This window comes from Calliphora vicina, chromosome 5 (genome assembly GCF_958450345.1).
Source record: "Calliphora vicina chromosome 5, idCalVici1.1, whole genome shotgun sequence".
In the NCBI taxonomy this organism is placed as follows: domain Eukaryota; kingdom Metazoa; phylum Arthropoda; class Insecta; order Diptera; family Calliphoridae; genus Calliphora; species Calliphora vicina.
Window position 1 is genome coordinate 112,257,646 of NC_088784.1, and position 16,237 is coordinate 112,273,882.

The 16,237-nt window shown below is 30.2% G+C and overlaps 1 protein-coding gene across 5 annotated transcripts in view; it reads left to right on the forward strand.

The window, feature by feature from the left end:
• grh (grainy head) overlaps positions 1-16,237 on the forward strand; it is a 187,544-nt gene that overhangs the window by 154,453 nt on the left and 16,854 nt on the right. For 4 of the 5 annotated variants that reach the window (XM_065510826.1, XM_065510827.1, XM_065510828.1 and 1 more), the window contains exons 4-10: positions 792-923; positions 1,779-2,225; positions 2,682-2,911; positions 3,356-3,518; positions 7,170-7,281; positions 8,726-8,820; positions 14,692-14,748. In XM_065510826.1, the coding sequence (XP_065366898.1) occupies positions 792-923; positions 1,779-2,225; positions 2,682-2,911; positions 3,356-3,518; positions 7,170-7,281; positions 8,726-8,820; positions 14,692-14,748 (1,236 nt within the window). The remainder of the gene's footprint in view (positions 1-791; positions 924-1,778; positions 2,226-2,681; positions 2,912-3,355; positions 3,519-7,169; positions 7,282-8,725; positions 8,821-14,691; positions 14,749-16,237) is intronic. The other variant, XM_065510829.1, reaches the window with a different exon arrangement.

Consider the following 16,237-nt stretch of genomic DNA (forward strand, 5'->3'; position numbering starts at 1 on the left):
TTTTTTAGTTTACATCTTTTACATAAAACTCTCAAAACTTCATATTCAAATTTCCAAGAAGTGAAACTATAAATAGTTTAAAGGTGCGGTTTTTTAAATAATTTATTTTATTCAGTTTTATTTGTTTTCACTAATGTTTGTGTAAAAACAAAACTCATAAAATCATAAAATGTTAAATTAAATAATAATAATGATAATATTGATAAAACAGAGAAAGAAAACAAAAAAGATGACATGAAATTTGAAGGTTTTTTTTAGTGGATTGATGAATTTCATTTCATCTTGTTGTCTTGTCTTGACTCTATTTTGTTTAATGCAGGCAGTTAAGTAATCTTATATACCATTTGATTATCATAACGATGATGATGATGATGTTGACGATTATGTTAATGACGATGTTAAAGATGACCAATATGTATTTTAAAGGTTTAAAACTCATATGTTAATTATTTTTATTTATTTTGATGAAAAAACTCTCTCAAAAACTAAACAAGTGATTTATTTAACTTTAACCTTAAACAATTCACTGGAAAAGAAAAGTGTCAATAGTGTCAATAATTATTTGAACAAAATAGAACTTGCAAAAGGAGTTTCATGTAATTAAACTTACTCATTTCATTATTTTATTCGTTAAATCAGGTATATGTATTGTATTTCATTCAGCCAGTACTTTTATACCTAAAGAAAATTCTTAATTTTGTTTGTTTTAAATAAAAAAAATATAAAAACAAAACAAAAATAACTTGGCATTATCGTAAAATCTCTATAAATTACTCAAACATTTCCAACAGGTTATTGTATTACAACAATCACCATCGCCCACACAAATACATATCAAAGAACCGCCACTTAGTCCTGGAAGTCCAACAAATCACACAGAAGCCATGTACGCTGCCGGCGGCGGCACTCAAATTTATCTGCAGGTAAGTTTAAAACAAACAACAACAACAAAAACTTGAACTGCATGCAATCAAATTAAAATATCAGCTCAAAGTTATTGCTGTTGATGGTGATTGAAATCCTCTTAATATAGACGATTTCGATACAAATGACTTGTGACATGAAAAGTTCTTTTTCGACCAGTTCAGTTCGATTGGATTTAATTTGTTTGTTATTGTTTTCACTTTCATGACATGTGGTGTCAAATATAACTACATACCGACATACATACTGTATTTATTGCCTTTTGCGGTAGGCAATTTTGTATTTTTTAGTCGTATTTTATAGTGTAGCAGCAAGTAGGAACAGGTTGAACCGTTAACAGACACACTACAACTACACACTAACAAACTAAACAAACTCATTCCCTTCCGTTTTTAACGGCAACATAAGAAGGCTGCTAACAAAAAATCAACAATGATTTAGCGCCAGTATTAACTAAACCGGAATCTCCTCAAAAGCTAAAAAAAACAGAAGAAAAATATAAGAAGATACCAAAAAAATGAAAAGAACACGTTCCTCACACACGCCAACAAGCCAGCCAGCAGCCAACCAGTCAGCTATCCAGTCGGTCAGGCCAGCAAAATTGAATGAACACATTTAATACACTCCTCCGCAGACTTAAGAACACAAAACAACAATACAACAAACTTGAACGTACGCACAGAGCTACATACATACATACAATCAGACATCAGTGTGACTTTTTTTCTTTAATGACAAGAACTTTTTTAAGCCGCTTAACACCCTCAATGGCAGCAACAAATACATATTTTTATTAAGACGACCACAATGTTTATCGTTTATCGTTTATCATTTATTTTTGTATTTGCAATTAGGGTCCTCATCAAAACTCAGCAGCTGGACCTGGCAGCAATGTGAACACTCAAACACCCAGTCCAGGCCCATATATTGGAGCCGATGGTTATGGCATGTACACAACTAGTCGCTTGACAACAGCTCCAACCACCACATTCATTTCGGAACCCTACTATCGTGAATATTTTACAACAGATGGCCAAGGTTATGCACCCACCCGCACCATATACGGCGACAGTGAAGGCCCCCATCCGGGCACAACATATGAAGGACGTTTCACTACCACAACCACCAACAGTGGCATACCACCTCCCCACCCATCGACGAATGTAGCGAAAAACAACAACGGCACCCCCATCTATGCAAAGACAGTAACCGCTGCTGGCCTAACAGTCGACTTACCTAGTCCGGACTCCGGCATAGGAGCTGATGCTATAACGCCCCGTGATCAAAACAATATACAACAGGTAAGTTAACTGAAAATAACAAATTAAATTCCCAAAATCATTTTTCATTCGTTCACCGACCGACCGATCGACCGGCCGCCCCAACCAACTCCTGCTGAAAGACAAAAACTACTCCGAGAAAAAGAGAGAAAGACTAGCAATCGTTAGTTAATCTCTATCTCCTACAGTCTTGATCGGCAGTTTGTGTTGGGATGCTGGGATTTTATAGTTGATTGTTTTCTTGTTTCAGCTTAAGTGTATTTTATAAACAAATTTACATACTACTGCTTATTTTATTTTAATTATTAGGATTTTTTATTAACAAAACTGGTAATATTTTGCAAAAACTATTAATAGTGAGTGCGTGTAGCGTCCTAATATTTTATTATGTCTCAGCAATATGTTTTTTTATGTCCGTTTCCTTTGATTTATTTTACTAAATAACTAATTTCTCATTTTGTGTTTCTCTCATTTTAGTCCTTCGATTATACGGAACTCTGTCAGCCTGGCTCATTGCTGGATAACAACGGCGGTATTCCTGTTTCGGTTAATAGCATACAACGTGGTGCTGTCAGCGTCCATGGTGGTCAGAATAGTCCCACAACCTCCTTAGGTGGCACCAGTGCTAATGGTAGTGCCACACGTTCCCGGCCGTGGCACGACTTTGGTCGACAAAATGATGCTGATAAAATACAAATACCAAAAATGTAAGTCCTTCTATTTACTTTATCTATAGTCGGAATTGTTCAAATTGCAATAAATTAATAAGAAAAACTAAAATTTAAAAACCTAAGCAACCATGGAAATTTTATTGTTTCCATAGAGAATAGTCTTCTGAATTTACAGAGACACGAAAAACGTTCTTTCCATAATTCGTTTTTTTTTTAAATAATTTTTAATTAAATATAATGGAAAATGCAATATTAAATTGAATTTTCTATAAAAAAAAGACTGCATTTTTATTGACTAAGAAATGTATTACCTTATCAGTTGTTTTAATTGAATCTGTTAATAAACCGAAATTCAGAAAACCAAAATATGTTTAATGTAAAAAAACATTGCAACAACAACTGAAAAAATCTGATCGAAAACTATCTCGATTATGGTACGTTTGATTAAATGTTGTTTTCTTCTTCATTTTTTATTTTCAGATTCACAAATGTTGGTTTCAGATATCATCTAGAGTCGCCAATAAGTTCATCCCAAAGACGAGAAGATGATCGAATAACCTACATAAACAAGGGTCAATTTTATGGGATCACCTTGGAATATATACCCGATCCCGATAAGCCCATCAAAAATACAACAGTTAAGGTATGTAAATCAAAATTCTCGTCTAGACCATTAAAAACCTAAATAATTTATAGCAATATTAAAATAACAAACAAATCAAATAAAATAAAATAAAATAAAACGATCATCGTCAATTGGATAAGTAGAGACCGAAATGAATAAAGACTTAGACAGACATATGCAAATGTTAAACAAACTTTTCTCTATGATAAATTAGTTCTTTATGAATGGGGGGAGAATCAAAAGGAATAAAAATTTAAATAAACATTTAGCTGGAAGCAAGGATGAAAACTCTGAAAGACAGACAGACAGCAGCCAGCGGAATTTTACTTAAAGACATTGTGCTAGAAAAAAAAAAAAAGTTGTGTAAACAAACGTTAGTGATTTGTCATGTTCTGCTTGATTTAAAATTTTAGCACTTCCGAAAGAAAAAAAATGGAAAACAACCCTTCCTTTTCTTGTTTAAAGTTTTTGTTATGGAAATCAATCTACGACGATGTCTGTACTCGTCAATGTCATTTCAAATCAGGACAATTATTTGAATGATCTGATGAGATGATGATGAGTTGATAGATGATAAATGATTTTTATGATTTATGTATTTACTACTGGGTTCCTTTACTGCCATTGTTGTACAATTTGCGCAACATTTGAGGAAGTAAAAATTATTGTATAAAAAAGTAAAGAAAGAAACTACATCTTACAATCTCTCTGAGGCATCTCAAGTGTATTTGTTTAGGTTCAAGAGACAGAAACAGTTGCAGTAGTGTCGCTACGCATAGTCAGTGAGTAATTGAGATCTCTTGCTAACATTATCAATCATTTCCAGAGATAACAGTGAATGAAGTACCAAACAGGATATGTAAATTTTCTTAATCAAATTTGTACAGGCTCTAAATATATAGAAATCTGTTACAATTTGCTACTTTTGCTGAAGTTCATTCGTTGTTTTATTTTTTTTTCTCAGGCAATTTTTATTAAATTCCTTTTTTTTTTTGTTTCATTTAACGATTTTTCTTTAATTGCTTGGCAAAACTGTAGTTGTAATTTAAAACTGCCGAATGAGTGCTGCTGGTGTGCGAGTGTGTGATTTTTATTTTTATTTTCATGTTATAATTTGTTGTCGCTTAAAAACGTTTAAACTTTCCTTTACAATAAAACCAAAACCGCAACATTTTCTCCATCTAATTTGTTTTGCTCAAGTTTTTATTTCAATTTTTAATGATTTTCACTATTTAGTCTATTTAAACTAAACTATTTTTTTTTCTTTACCACTTTTATCGAAGTATTAAAAGTGCGTATGTGTGTGTTTGTATGAATTTATGTATTAATTCGGTTTATGCGTGGTTTTCTTTTTTTTTTTATTAAATACAAACAATTTTTCAAAAGAAAAACTAGCCTTGAGGCTGTTATCGTTTAAGAAAAAAAGAAGCAAAGAAAATTATTTTACAAAAATCACACACATCATATCAAACCCAAGTTGTAGAGTAGTCAGACAGACTTACGAGAGACTGACATTTTTAACTGTATTATTTTATGATATCAATTTTTCCATTTGTTAATTATTTCGTTTTTAAAATTATTATTTTTAAACATGAAACTCTAAATAATGCTGCTGCTTGACTTTATATTACTTGTTTTTTTGTTTCTTTTTTTTAATTTCTTCTTTATGATATTAATGAAATTGATGCATTAAGTTAAAAAGAAAATCAAAAATGCATTTAATACAATTTGCATAAAATTCCCATAAATAAAGTTAAAGGCTCAAGTAACAACAATACTATCTTAAGGCTGCTCTTTTTCATTTCCTTTAAGCAAAAAAAAAAAAAATAATCTATACAAAATCATACATACGAAAAAAAAATTAAGAAACTGAAAAAGTAAACGAAGAGAAAAAACGAATAAAGTGTCAACTTTAATTTATGTTTGTTTAACTATAAGCCCTTCATGCAACATCCCCAGCAATGTACGTGCATCACCTTAAAAAAAAGGATTGAATGCAAATTTTTATTTCTGTTCAAATTATTTACGATCCAAATCTAAATCTTAACTGTTTGCTCAGCAATCTATCTTTATCGTATTAACTAAGCATAGCAAATTTAAGAATATCAGCAGAATTCTCCTTTAGAATCTTGCTGTGGTGTTAAAAAAGAGGGTAGTTTTTCACAGATGCCCGTTTTTTTTTATCTGTCTGTCTGTATACATTTTAATGACAGACCAAAAGAGTAAAATAATCATCTTCATTTGTTTTCTTTTCTTATATTGGTTTTTGTGCTCATTAATTTGAATTTTTGTCTTTAAGAAATGATCTTGTGGAACGATGATCGTTCATTCTACGTTTAATGTTCGATTTATGCAAATTTTTTGAATACATATTTTTTATGGGGATTTTCTTTGATGAAAATTTATAACCTTTTGACTTTTGCTTTCGATAAAGGTGATGGCGTGGAAATAAAAACTATAAACATATGAATAAACCATTTAGAACAGCCATCTATCAAGGAAAAATTCACAAAACAATTATAAATATTTTTTTTATTAAATTGGATTATTATTAACTGTCTGCATACTGGACGTTTTTGAATCCAAAAATTCGTATTTTAAAATTTCTTTCAAAATTTCCCGCTGGAAATAATCAAATTTATTTAGATTTTCCCAGTTAATTTTAGAAAGCTCATAAAATAAAAGCTTACATTGAATTAAAACATCCAACTTCTCTTGTAAAATTTGTTTTTCAATATTAAATTTTATATAATCACCCTTATTGTGGTTGGCGTAACCGTCTTACGCCTAATATGTATAATTGTAACAATCGTATTATGATTGTAGCAATCATATTATGATTGTAGCAATCATATTATGATTGTAGCAATCATATTATGATTGTAGCAATCATATTATGATTGTAGCAATCATATTATGATTGTAGCAATCATATTATGATTGTAGCAATCATATTATGATTGTAGCAATCATATTATGATTGTAGCAATCATATTATGATTGTAGCAATCATATTATGATTGTAGCAATCATATTATGATTGTAGCAATCATATTATGATTGTAGCAATCATATTATGATTGTAGCAATCATATTATGATTGTAGCAATCATATTATGATTGTAGCAATCATATTATGATTGTAGCAATCATATTATGATTGTAGCAATCATAATATGATTGTAGCAATCATAATATGATTGTAGCAATCATATTATGATTGTAGCAATCATATTATGATTGATGCACTCATATTATGATTGTAGCAATCATATTATGATTGATGCACTCATATTATGATTGATGCACTCATATTATGATTGATGCACTCATATTATGATTGATGCACTCATATTATGATTGATGCACTCATATGATTGTAGCAATTATATATATATGATTGCTGCAATCTTATTATGATTGTAGTTCTTATTATTCAATCTAATGATGAAGTATATGTTTGTAACAACCATATATATTTGTTTCTGGCTGTGAATTACTCTGTTTTTAATTGTTAAGTTAAGTTAATTGTTTTGCATATGTATGTATGTATTATTTAACAAAATAATTTTGTTTGTTTAATAATTTAAATAATGAATATGTTGTGTTTACTTAAATCTAAATATACATATTTTCTATTATTTTTATTCTTTGTTCGTGCATAAATAGAGTGTGATTATGTTAATGTTCCGTGAAGAGAAATCTCCTGAAGATGAAATTAAAGCCTGGCAATTTTGGCACAGTCGACAACATTCTGTCAAACAACGAATCCTAGATGCAGGTAAGTGCAAATCTAAAGAAATTTTAAACAAAAATTGTTGAATTAACACAGAGAAATATGAGCCCAGTTTTATAAAAATAAACTACAAAAATCAGTTTAATTATGATTGGTCACAAATTTGTTAGACTTGACGAAATTTATTTTCTCTTTATTTAGATTAATTAAAGTTAAAGTTTTCAAAATCAAAGTCATTGGCATTGGCTGTTCACACGAAAAATGTAACGATTTTTAATTGTATTAAAAATGTTGTAAAATCGTAGTTTTATTAACTCCCACGTGTAGCAGATGGGACTTTTGTTGATTATACTATGGTGTTGCTGTCGTTTGTATGTGGTATTCTTGTTGCAACATGTTAAAGTTAATGTTAATGTATGTTCGAATGTCTGTCGGTCCGTCCGTCCGTCTGTTTGTTTGTCCGTTAGTATGTTTGATTGTTTAAACACGACTGTTTGCTAATGTGTAATTTGAGACAATGTTGCTTCATTTTCTAGGTTTTATTATTGTTGTTGTTGGCCCTGGTTCTCTGGGAAATAAAATCTTTATTTCTACAACAAGTGTCATATTGAATATATTGTATACATTCATCCATACATACAAGCATATGAACATAAAAATATACATAACTGCATGAATATGTAACTATGTTCAATATACTTGTGGGTATTCAAGCCCAACGATGCTTATCATTTGGTATTATGTGTGAGTGAGTGAGTGAGTGTGTATAGTTTTGATATTTTTTATTATTTTTTTGTTTTTGTTTTTTGGTTATTGGAGATCATTGTAAGTTTTGTAATTTTATTGAATACGCATCGAATGAATTTGTTGCGGGCAATGTCCAATGGCCATTATAACAAAGATTTCATGGCTGATAAAAAAATTAAAGGCCTTTGCTTTTTTACAACACAACACAACACAGCACAACATAACACAAGACAACAAACAACCCATACCTTTAATGTGCAAGTACAGAAACACATAGATACACTGATACACTGATACACTCACATACATACATATATGTATGAATGCATTTAGACCCGTATGCAGGCAGACTTAAAGGGGAGTCTTTGGCAATCACCTGCGTCTCTCTTTGGCTAATTGGAAAATCATCCAAAAGGAGTAATGGTAGTGGTAGTGGTATGTTTGTCTGCAAAGGTATAACGATGGCGTGGATATTGGCATGTTCGTTTGTGCCTTAAAATGGCAGATCTATACATTGTGATAAGTAATTGCTAATATGTTTTAAAAGAAAAATTTGTATGTTCGTTAAATAAATGCATGTGAGCATGTGTGAATAAAGATGACAAATGACCAAATCATAATTGTATTCTTTTACTCTCTGTGTTATTTTAGAGCCATCTACAAAATTCTTGCCTAAATGGCTTTTTGTTTTGTAATAATTTTTATTTTATTTTATTTATTTATTATTTTCTTACGATTACAGATACCAAGAACTCAGTGGGTCTAGTTGGCTGTATTGAGGAAGTCTCCCACAATGCCATAGCAGTCTATTGGAATCCTTTAGAAAGCTCTGCCAAGGTAAGTTTTTAAAAAAAAAAAATAAATAAATAACATAGTTCATGTATAAACATTGAATCATCGTTCACATTGTACCACTGTATTACGTGTGCCATTTTGTTGGCTATTAAGCTTATTATGTGGTTGGTGCCTTTTCCTGGTGCAACCAAAACAGCTCTATTTAGTTCACAGCCTTTGAATGAAAGAGAGTAAATGATAATGTTAATGTTAATGAAAACACATAAATATCAGTAAGCGATTAAAGCTAATCAAGCTTAATTGCAAAAAAACATTCATTCATTTATACGGTAGCTGGGTAGTCAGCAAAATATAAATGGGGAACTCAACTCTCACATCTTGACTAAAATTCAACACAAGGTGTTGTTGTTTAATTTACTTCACTTCTTGTGGGCCTATACAACTAACTATTTTTAAAGTTATTTTCTACTGCTTCATCATCATGCATAACTTATGAAAAATATCTCAATTTCCGTTGTTGAAAATTACACGACTGCCTCTTTAACGTAAAACATTAGTTAAGTTAGTCAGACACATAATGTGGCCGCTTCGCTCCATTCATGTTGAAATCCTTTAGGCCTTTAGCTATCTGCTTTTTTGTCTTCTCATTTTATATTTTCGTTTCTTAAAGGTGGCCCAGCTTTTTGCAACAATTTCCTTCTTTCTTTTTTTTTTGCTTTTTATACTCTTAGTCAGGGTAGTAATGTTAAGTGTGAGTCCAAAAAAAAAAAAAAACGAAACATAAGGAAATAATGTAAGAGCACCTGGCAGTTATGTAGCAATATTCTAAGTCGGCTTTTTGTAATCATAATACTTTAATGTGGCATTGAATTATGCCACACATTTCAACAAAATCGCTAATTTTTGCTGCTCTTAGTTTCCTTTTGCTTGTTTTATATAACAACCAAATCGTAAAATATCAGAAATAATAAAAGTAAAGATTTAATTTAAGCGAATAAACTTTGTACAAATCAAAAGATTCATGAAACAAACTTTTAGTGTCTAGTGGGTGCATAATAACTAAATAAATCGATTTGGTTTTCCAAGAAACAGTAACAAAAAAAACTGTTTAATTACCATAAAATACATAAGTTATATTTAAAATCTATTAAAAAGAGGCGTTTTCTTTTTAAATATTTTCAGCCAATTGAAAAACGTTTCTTTATTTCATTTTATTTTGTGACAGTAAAATGTGCGCCATTTATTTAAAAACGAAAAAAAAAAACATTCACACTTGCATGTTGTTTGATTTTTTTAACACTCTATACTTTATGTTGTTGTTGCTGCTGTTGTTGATGTTTAGTATTTTTATTTTTTTTTTTTTAGATGTTTTTGTTGTTTTGTTTTTCATTAACCATATAATGTTGACGTAATCATTAATGCTAATGTGTTTCATATTATTGTTATTACCAGCAATTAGCACCTCACGCACTTCATGCCGTAGTATATTTAACATTATGTGCATAAATATGTATGCATGCATGTTTGTATATTCAATAGGATAACACCATTTCTAAGGTGGTAAATTTTCTTCCATTTTTTTTACGTTCGATATGCCTTTCACCAACTCCAAATCAAATTCCAAATTTTACTCAAATTCCAATTGTAGTTTTTCCAAATTCAATTATTATTCTTCAAAACGGCATAGTTGGGCTATTCTTATATAAATGTATACTAGGTTGGACCTTATTTTGTACTTTTTGGATAAAATTTCATGCAGATGGGTATTTCCACGGTCCCGAACGCGACATTCATAAGCTTTTGAAGTGAAAAAATAAAAAATATTTGTTTCTATAAGTGTTTTCCTTTATATTAGCAATGGTATCTCGAACGTGACTCGTTTTCGACTGCCTATGGACAAATGAAACAATCAGCGAATTGAAACATAATTTATTAAAGACATTTTTTTATATTAAAATGGAAAAATGTAGCTATCAATTGAGAGTTTTGAGAGTGTTGTTGAATTGTTTGCATCGGTTTATGTTTTACAACCTTCAGTATGATATGTCAAGTGACATTCGTAACGCGACACAAGTAAATTCATTTTGGACTAATTTAATAATAATAATAATAGAAATCACAATATGTACGTACATATAAAGCAAATTGAGTAAAATTGTATTTTTAAATTATTATTTTACAATGAATACGCCATTTGAGCTACTTTTATGGCCTAACTGTCTAAATCCCGGCGCCAAATGATAAAAAACAAACATTCTAAAAATGATGCACTTACGATGCCGAACTAGACCCAATTTGAAAATCAAAATATAATGTTTAGTATGATTATCAGAACAATCTTGGAGTATTGATAACAAAAGTGCAAAATAAGGGCCACCCTAATGTACTCATACACACAGACCACAATGCTCATAAAAGAGAAATGAAATAAATATTTGCAAGTGTGAGAGAAGGAGAGTGAGTGAGTGAGTGTGTGTGTGTTTAGCATTTAGTATTTATGTATGCAAATTTATTCAATTACTGACCAATTGCAAAATTGCTGGAACATTTGAAAACGTAATAAACTGGCAAATACAGAACACTTTACACCACTGCAACTTTAAAATTTTAAGGAATGAAGATTGACTTTTAAAAATTTAGAATTCGTTTTTTTTTTGAGTAAATAAATTCAGGCCATATAGCGAATTAAAAGAATTTAAATTATATTTAAATTTTGTTTTTAAACTTGTATTAATTACATGTAGAGTGCAATAACAATAATAAATAACATTTAGTTTTTATTTAGCATTTTTTCTAAATTATATTTGTTGTGGTTGTTTGTTAATTGTAGTCAATGCTGCTGTAATATTAATTGAAATTAAATTTAAATGAGTTTAGCTTAGTTTAGATTTGTTTGTTGTTACATACATAGTCGTATGTATTTGTGTTACTATTTTTATATTTTTTTATTAGTGTTTTTACTCAATACAAAAGCAATACAATTAAATCATTTGCAATTTCCTGTGTAATTCTTACAAACAAACAGTGGCCATTTTAAAAAAGTTTTTTTTTATTTTTTTTTTGTTGAATGCTGCAAACTAAAGCTTATAGAAAATGTATTTAGTTGTGAGTTTGTTAATAAATCACATTTAGTTTCACTTAAATGCAGTTGTTACAAACGCATTCTATGGTGATTATGTCAGCCGTATTAAAACATTTTTACGTACTAAAAATATAAAAAAAAAAATACTGACCGTTTTTTAGTTGTTTTTTCAGTCTTTGCTTGCAAGTTTTATAGCAACTACAGAAATAAAGGCTTATTAAAGTATTAAAATTTATTGTAAATGTTAAAAAAATACAAAATTTCCATAAAATATATAGAAAACAGAAACCAAAATAAAAAAAGTTATAAATATAGTTGGCTGCTAGAGCAATTGCAGCTAGCGACTTAGTTGACTATTTGCTATTGGGAGAATATATGTAGCTACTATCAGATCAATTATGACACTTGTTTAAATAATTTTTATAAATATTATTGTAATAATAATGATGATGATAATATTTTATTATTATAGTACTAAATATAGAAGTGAAGTATTTTTTATACGAGTTAATTAAAGGAATTAAAATAAGAAAATACTTCTTTTCCTTTCTGTTTCAATTATATAGAATCTACACTTTCTTTTACTTCCTTCCATCCATAATAAATTTGCAAAAATATTTCAAATATTCTGGCATTTTGAAGTTTGTAGCATCTAAAACAATAGCATCCTGTGTAGCTAAAGGAATTCTAGCTGATTGCTTAGATACAGGTGTGGCATGTACTTTGCGTGGCATTAAATAACAAAAATCATACACTTTACATACCTCACAACTCTCCAAGTTGACCATTTTGGTAATATATTTATCTATAAAACACTTACTGCCCCTTCAAATATTTCCTCGAATGCCTTACAGGTACTTTGTCATCATTCAGTTGGAGTGTCCGTCTTTGCATTTACTCCTATATGAACTTAGATATGCAGTTATGTCTGACTTTAGCTAATTAATTTAGCTGGGCTTAAACCAAGTTAAAATAATAGGATTTTGTTAAGGTTTATTTGATAAAGTCTTAGATTTGCCAGCCAGAAAAAGCGCAGAAGAAAATGTTTAAAATTGCCGATTGCATTTATGGTGTTGTTTAATAGATTTGAGATGTTATAAAATGTCTTTTGGATATTGTGGACAATACAGAATAAGAAGAAATTCATTTAGAAATTGTTTAAAGCTCATCTCTTTTGCTCTCGCTGTTACGCCCGCCTTAACTTCTCTCCTTTGGCCATAAACAGTGTCACATGCTCAGTTATGTAGCAACTGTAATCTGCCCAGTTATACAAGACATTCTTTTTTGTTGTTTGTTATCGGTTGGCTTGCAAAATCTCTGCAAATCATAATGCAACAGTATTTTAAACGTCTAAATGTCTGCTGCATTGAGGCAGCTTTTGCATGATGATGTACATGATGGTGATGACGATGACGACCATGTAAAGTCAAAGAAGTTAGTGAGTGACTGACTGACTGACTGAATGCCTGTGTAAGTAAGCAAGTATGGATGTGAGTGAGTGAATGAGTGAATGGTGGCTCTGCCCTAAGCTTTATTTGGTAAGCCCGTGTTCGCTAATTAATTCCCATTAAATGCTAGTGGCTGTTTTGGTTGTTGCTGCTGCAGCATCGTTGCACTTTGCCATTAAAAAATGGCTGTAATAAGCTTAGACTTTGTTTGTTAGCTGATGCTATTGCTGCTTGTTTGTAAGTGATTATGCGTTTTTAGTTGTATATTGTAAAGTTTTTTTGTTGTTGTTGTTTTGTTTTGTTTCGTTAACCAACAATGTGTAGATGATGATGAATTTTCCAATAGCTCTTGCCCCTTTTGTGTACGATTTTGTTATTTTTTTATTTTTACTTTTGCAATAACATTCTCGAAATTGTTTTAAACACATTTCCACTGAAACTAAAAAAAAAACAAACATTTAAACAATCATACGCACAATCACATGGAATCAAATACGAGTGAGTACAACAAACAAGCAGGAGCAACGGCAGCTAAAACCATCATTTAACAACTTTTATAATGTGTTGCAGTCAAAGCCCGTGTATGTATGAGCCTCATGGTTGCTGCTGTTGTATTAGTTTATGTATGATGATGTGCGTTACAATGATATTAAATAAAAATTAAATGTTTTTTTGTTGTTGTTGTTAACTTCTCGGCCGTTGTCGTTGTCGTCTTCTTCTTGATTTGATATTGTGATTTATTGTAATGTTTGCTTAAAAATTAACAGCAACAACAAGAGCCGCCACATCAGCAGATTTAGCTTCAAATGCAAACGCACTCATTCGAACTGCAAACTGCTGCAGTCATCATCACCATAATGGTTTAAGTAGCCAACTTTAAAGTATCCATCCATCCATCCATCTACAATGAATGCTTCTTCTTCTTCACTATTTATGTATTTTGTTGTTGTTGTTGTTATTTGTTTATTATTTAATGGCTGTTGTAGTTGTTGCATTTAGGTATGTGCGTGCGTGTGTGTGTGTGTGCGAGTGTGCTTTTAAGCAATTAATAGCCAATGACAAATGCTGTAAAATAACTGCATGTCCATCGTTTGTTGGTTGCAATGGAAATGGGGAAAAATGGAATCTAAAAAAAATTAAATAAAAAAAAAGAATTAATTTCTTCTTCTCTTTGTACAATTTATTTGGTTTCCCTGCCGTGTTTGTTGCAAATACAAACATGCATATCTCTTTTTAAAGCTGCCATCTGATAATTTCTTTTTATGTTTATGATTTCCTTATGGTTGAATTTTACATACATACATATGTACATGCATGCATATGTACTTTTTTTTTCTTTTAAATTTCGCAATTGCAAATTAAAATTCTTTTCTCTTTTTACAGATAAATATCGCCGTGCAATGTTTAAGTACAGATTTCAGCAGTCAAAAGGGTGTGAAGGTAAGTTAAATTAAAATTTCATTAATATTTTTCAAGTTTGCTGACAAATGTTTGCCCATTAAAATTCCTTTTTAAAACTCTAAGGAAACAGAAATTGTTCCTAAATTTAATAGCTGAAAGAAGTACTCCTTATAAACCATAAAATACTATTTCTTTGAGCAACATGTACAATTAGAATTTGTCACACATTTCCTCTTCAAAAAAAATATTTTCTTTAATCAAAACATAAATCATTATGAAAAACTGTATAAATAATAAATGTCTTGTTTTGTGGTTGTAGTTAAAGTTTTTGCTTCATGCACCATTGTAAAATCCATAAATAAATAAGTTTGAGAAAGAAAAGGCGTAGTTGTTTGCTGTATGTAACCTGATCGAAGTGTTAAACTACATAATATTTTTGTTAAGCTTTCTATTATTTCTGGACAATATCGTTCAGATAGTGAAAAACTAAAACAACCAAAAAAAAAATAAAAATACCATTCAACAATCTCACGCATTTTTTGTTGTTGGTTTTATTTATTTATTTTTTTTATAATTTTGTACATCTTAAAAATTTTGCGTTGGTTAATAAAACAAAATGTAGCAAAAGGCAACGAAAAATAAAAAAGCCTTTTGACCATAGCGAGAGCAGCAACACGACAAACCATAAGCAGTTGACGATGATGATGATGAAGAAGAAGAAGACGAAGCAGCAAAAAGGAAACAACGGCATAAACATGTTTTGCTATTATTGCTGCCGCATCTGTCAATAAAATATCGATTTAACATTTGCCTTAACATCGTGTCGCACATGAAAAGCATAAAATGTCTTGTTTGTTTGTAAAGCAACGCTCTACAACATACATTTTTTGCAGTTGTTGTTATTGTTGTTGTTTTTCTTACTTTTTAAGCTTTTTTCACGCATAGTAAATGTATGAGCTGCAACAACAAAAAAATTAAATCAACTGTTTTCTTTAAACACGACATTAAAAGTGTTGCAACAATATTTTATTCTTTTTTTTTTTTTGTTGGTCTACTCTTGAAATTTTAATAAATTTTCAATATATTTTATTTTTTTTATAAAAAAAAAACAAGAGCAACAGCAACATAATAAGCAACAACAACAAATGCAATCTGTCATGTATATGACGCACGACCAACAGACAGTTATATGTATGGTCGTCTAAGTCTGCATATAACGTTAACATTACTCATGTCCCATGCACTGGATCCTTTTTTATCCAGTGAATGTTCATTCTGCACCAGAATACAACAAAACTCTGTTATCAAATTTATAATTGGGTTGCTTTCCTTTTTAACCTAACCATGTGTTGGATATTTGGATTATTCCGGATTTTTGATATTGAAAATCAACAAAATCGGGAAAGCGCTTTTATTTTCATCGAAATACCTTCTCAAAATAAATTTTTAGAAACCATCAAATACGTATTTGTACTTTTTCACAAAATAGTCTAGTCTCACTATTTTGTGAAAAAGTAAAGATTTTTTA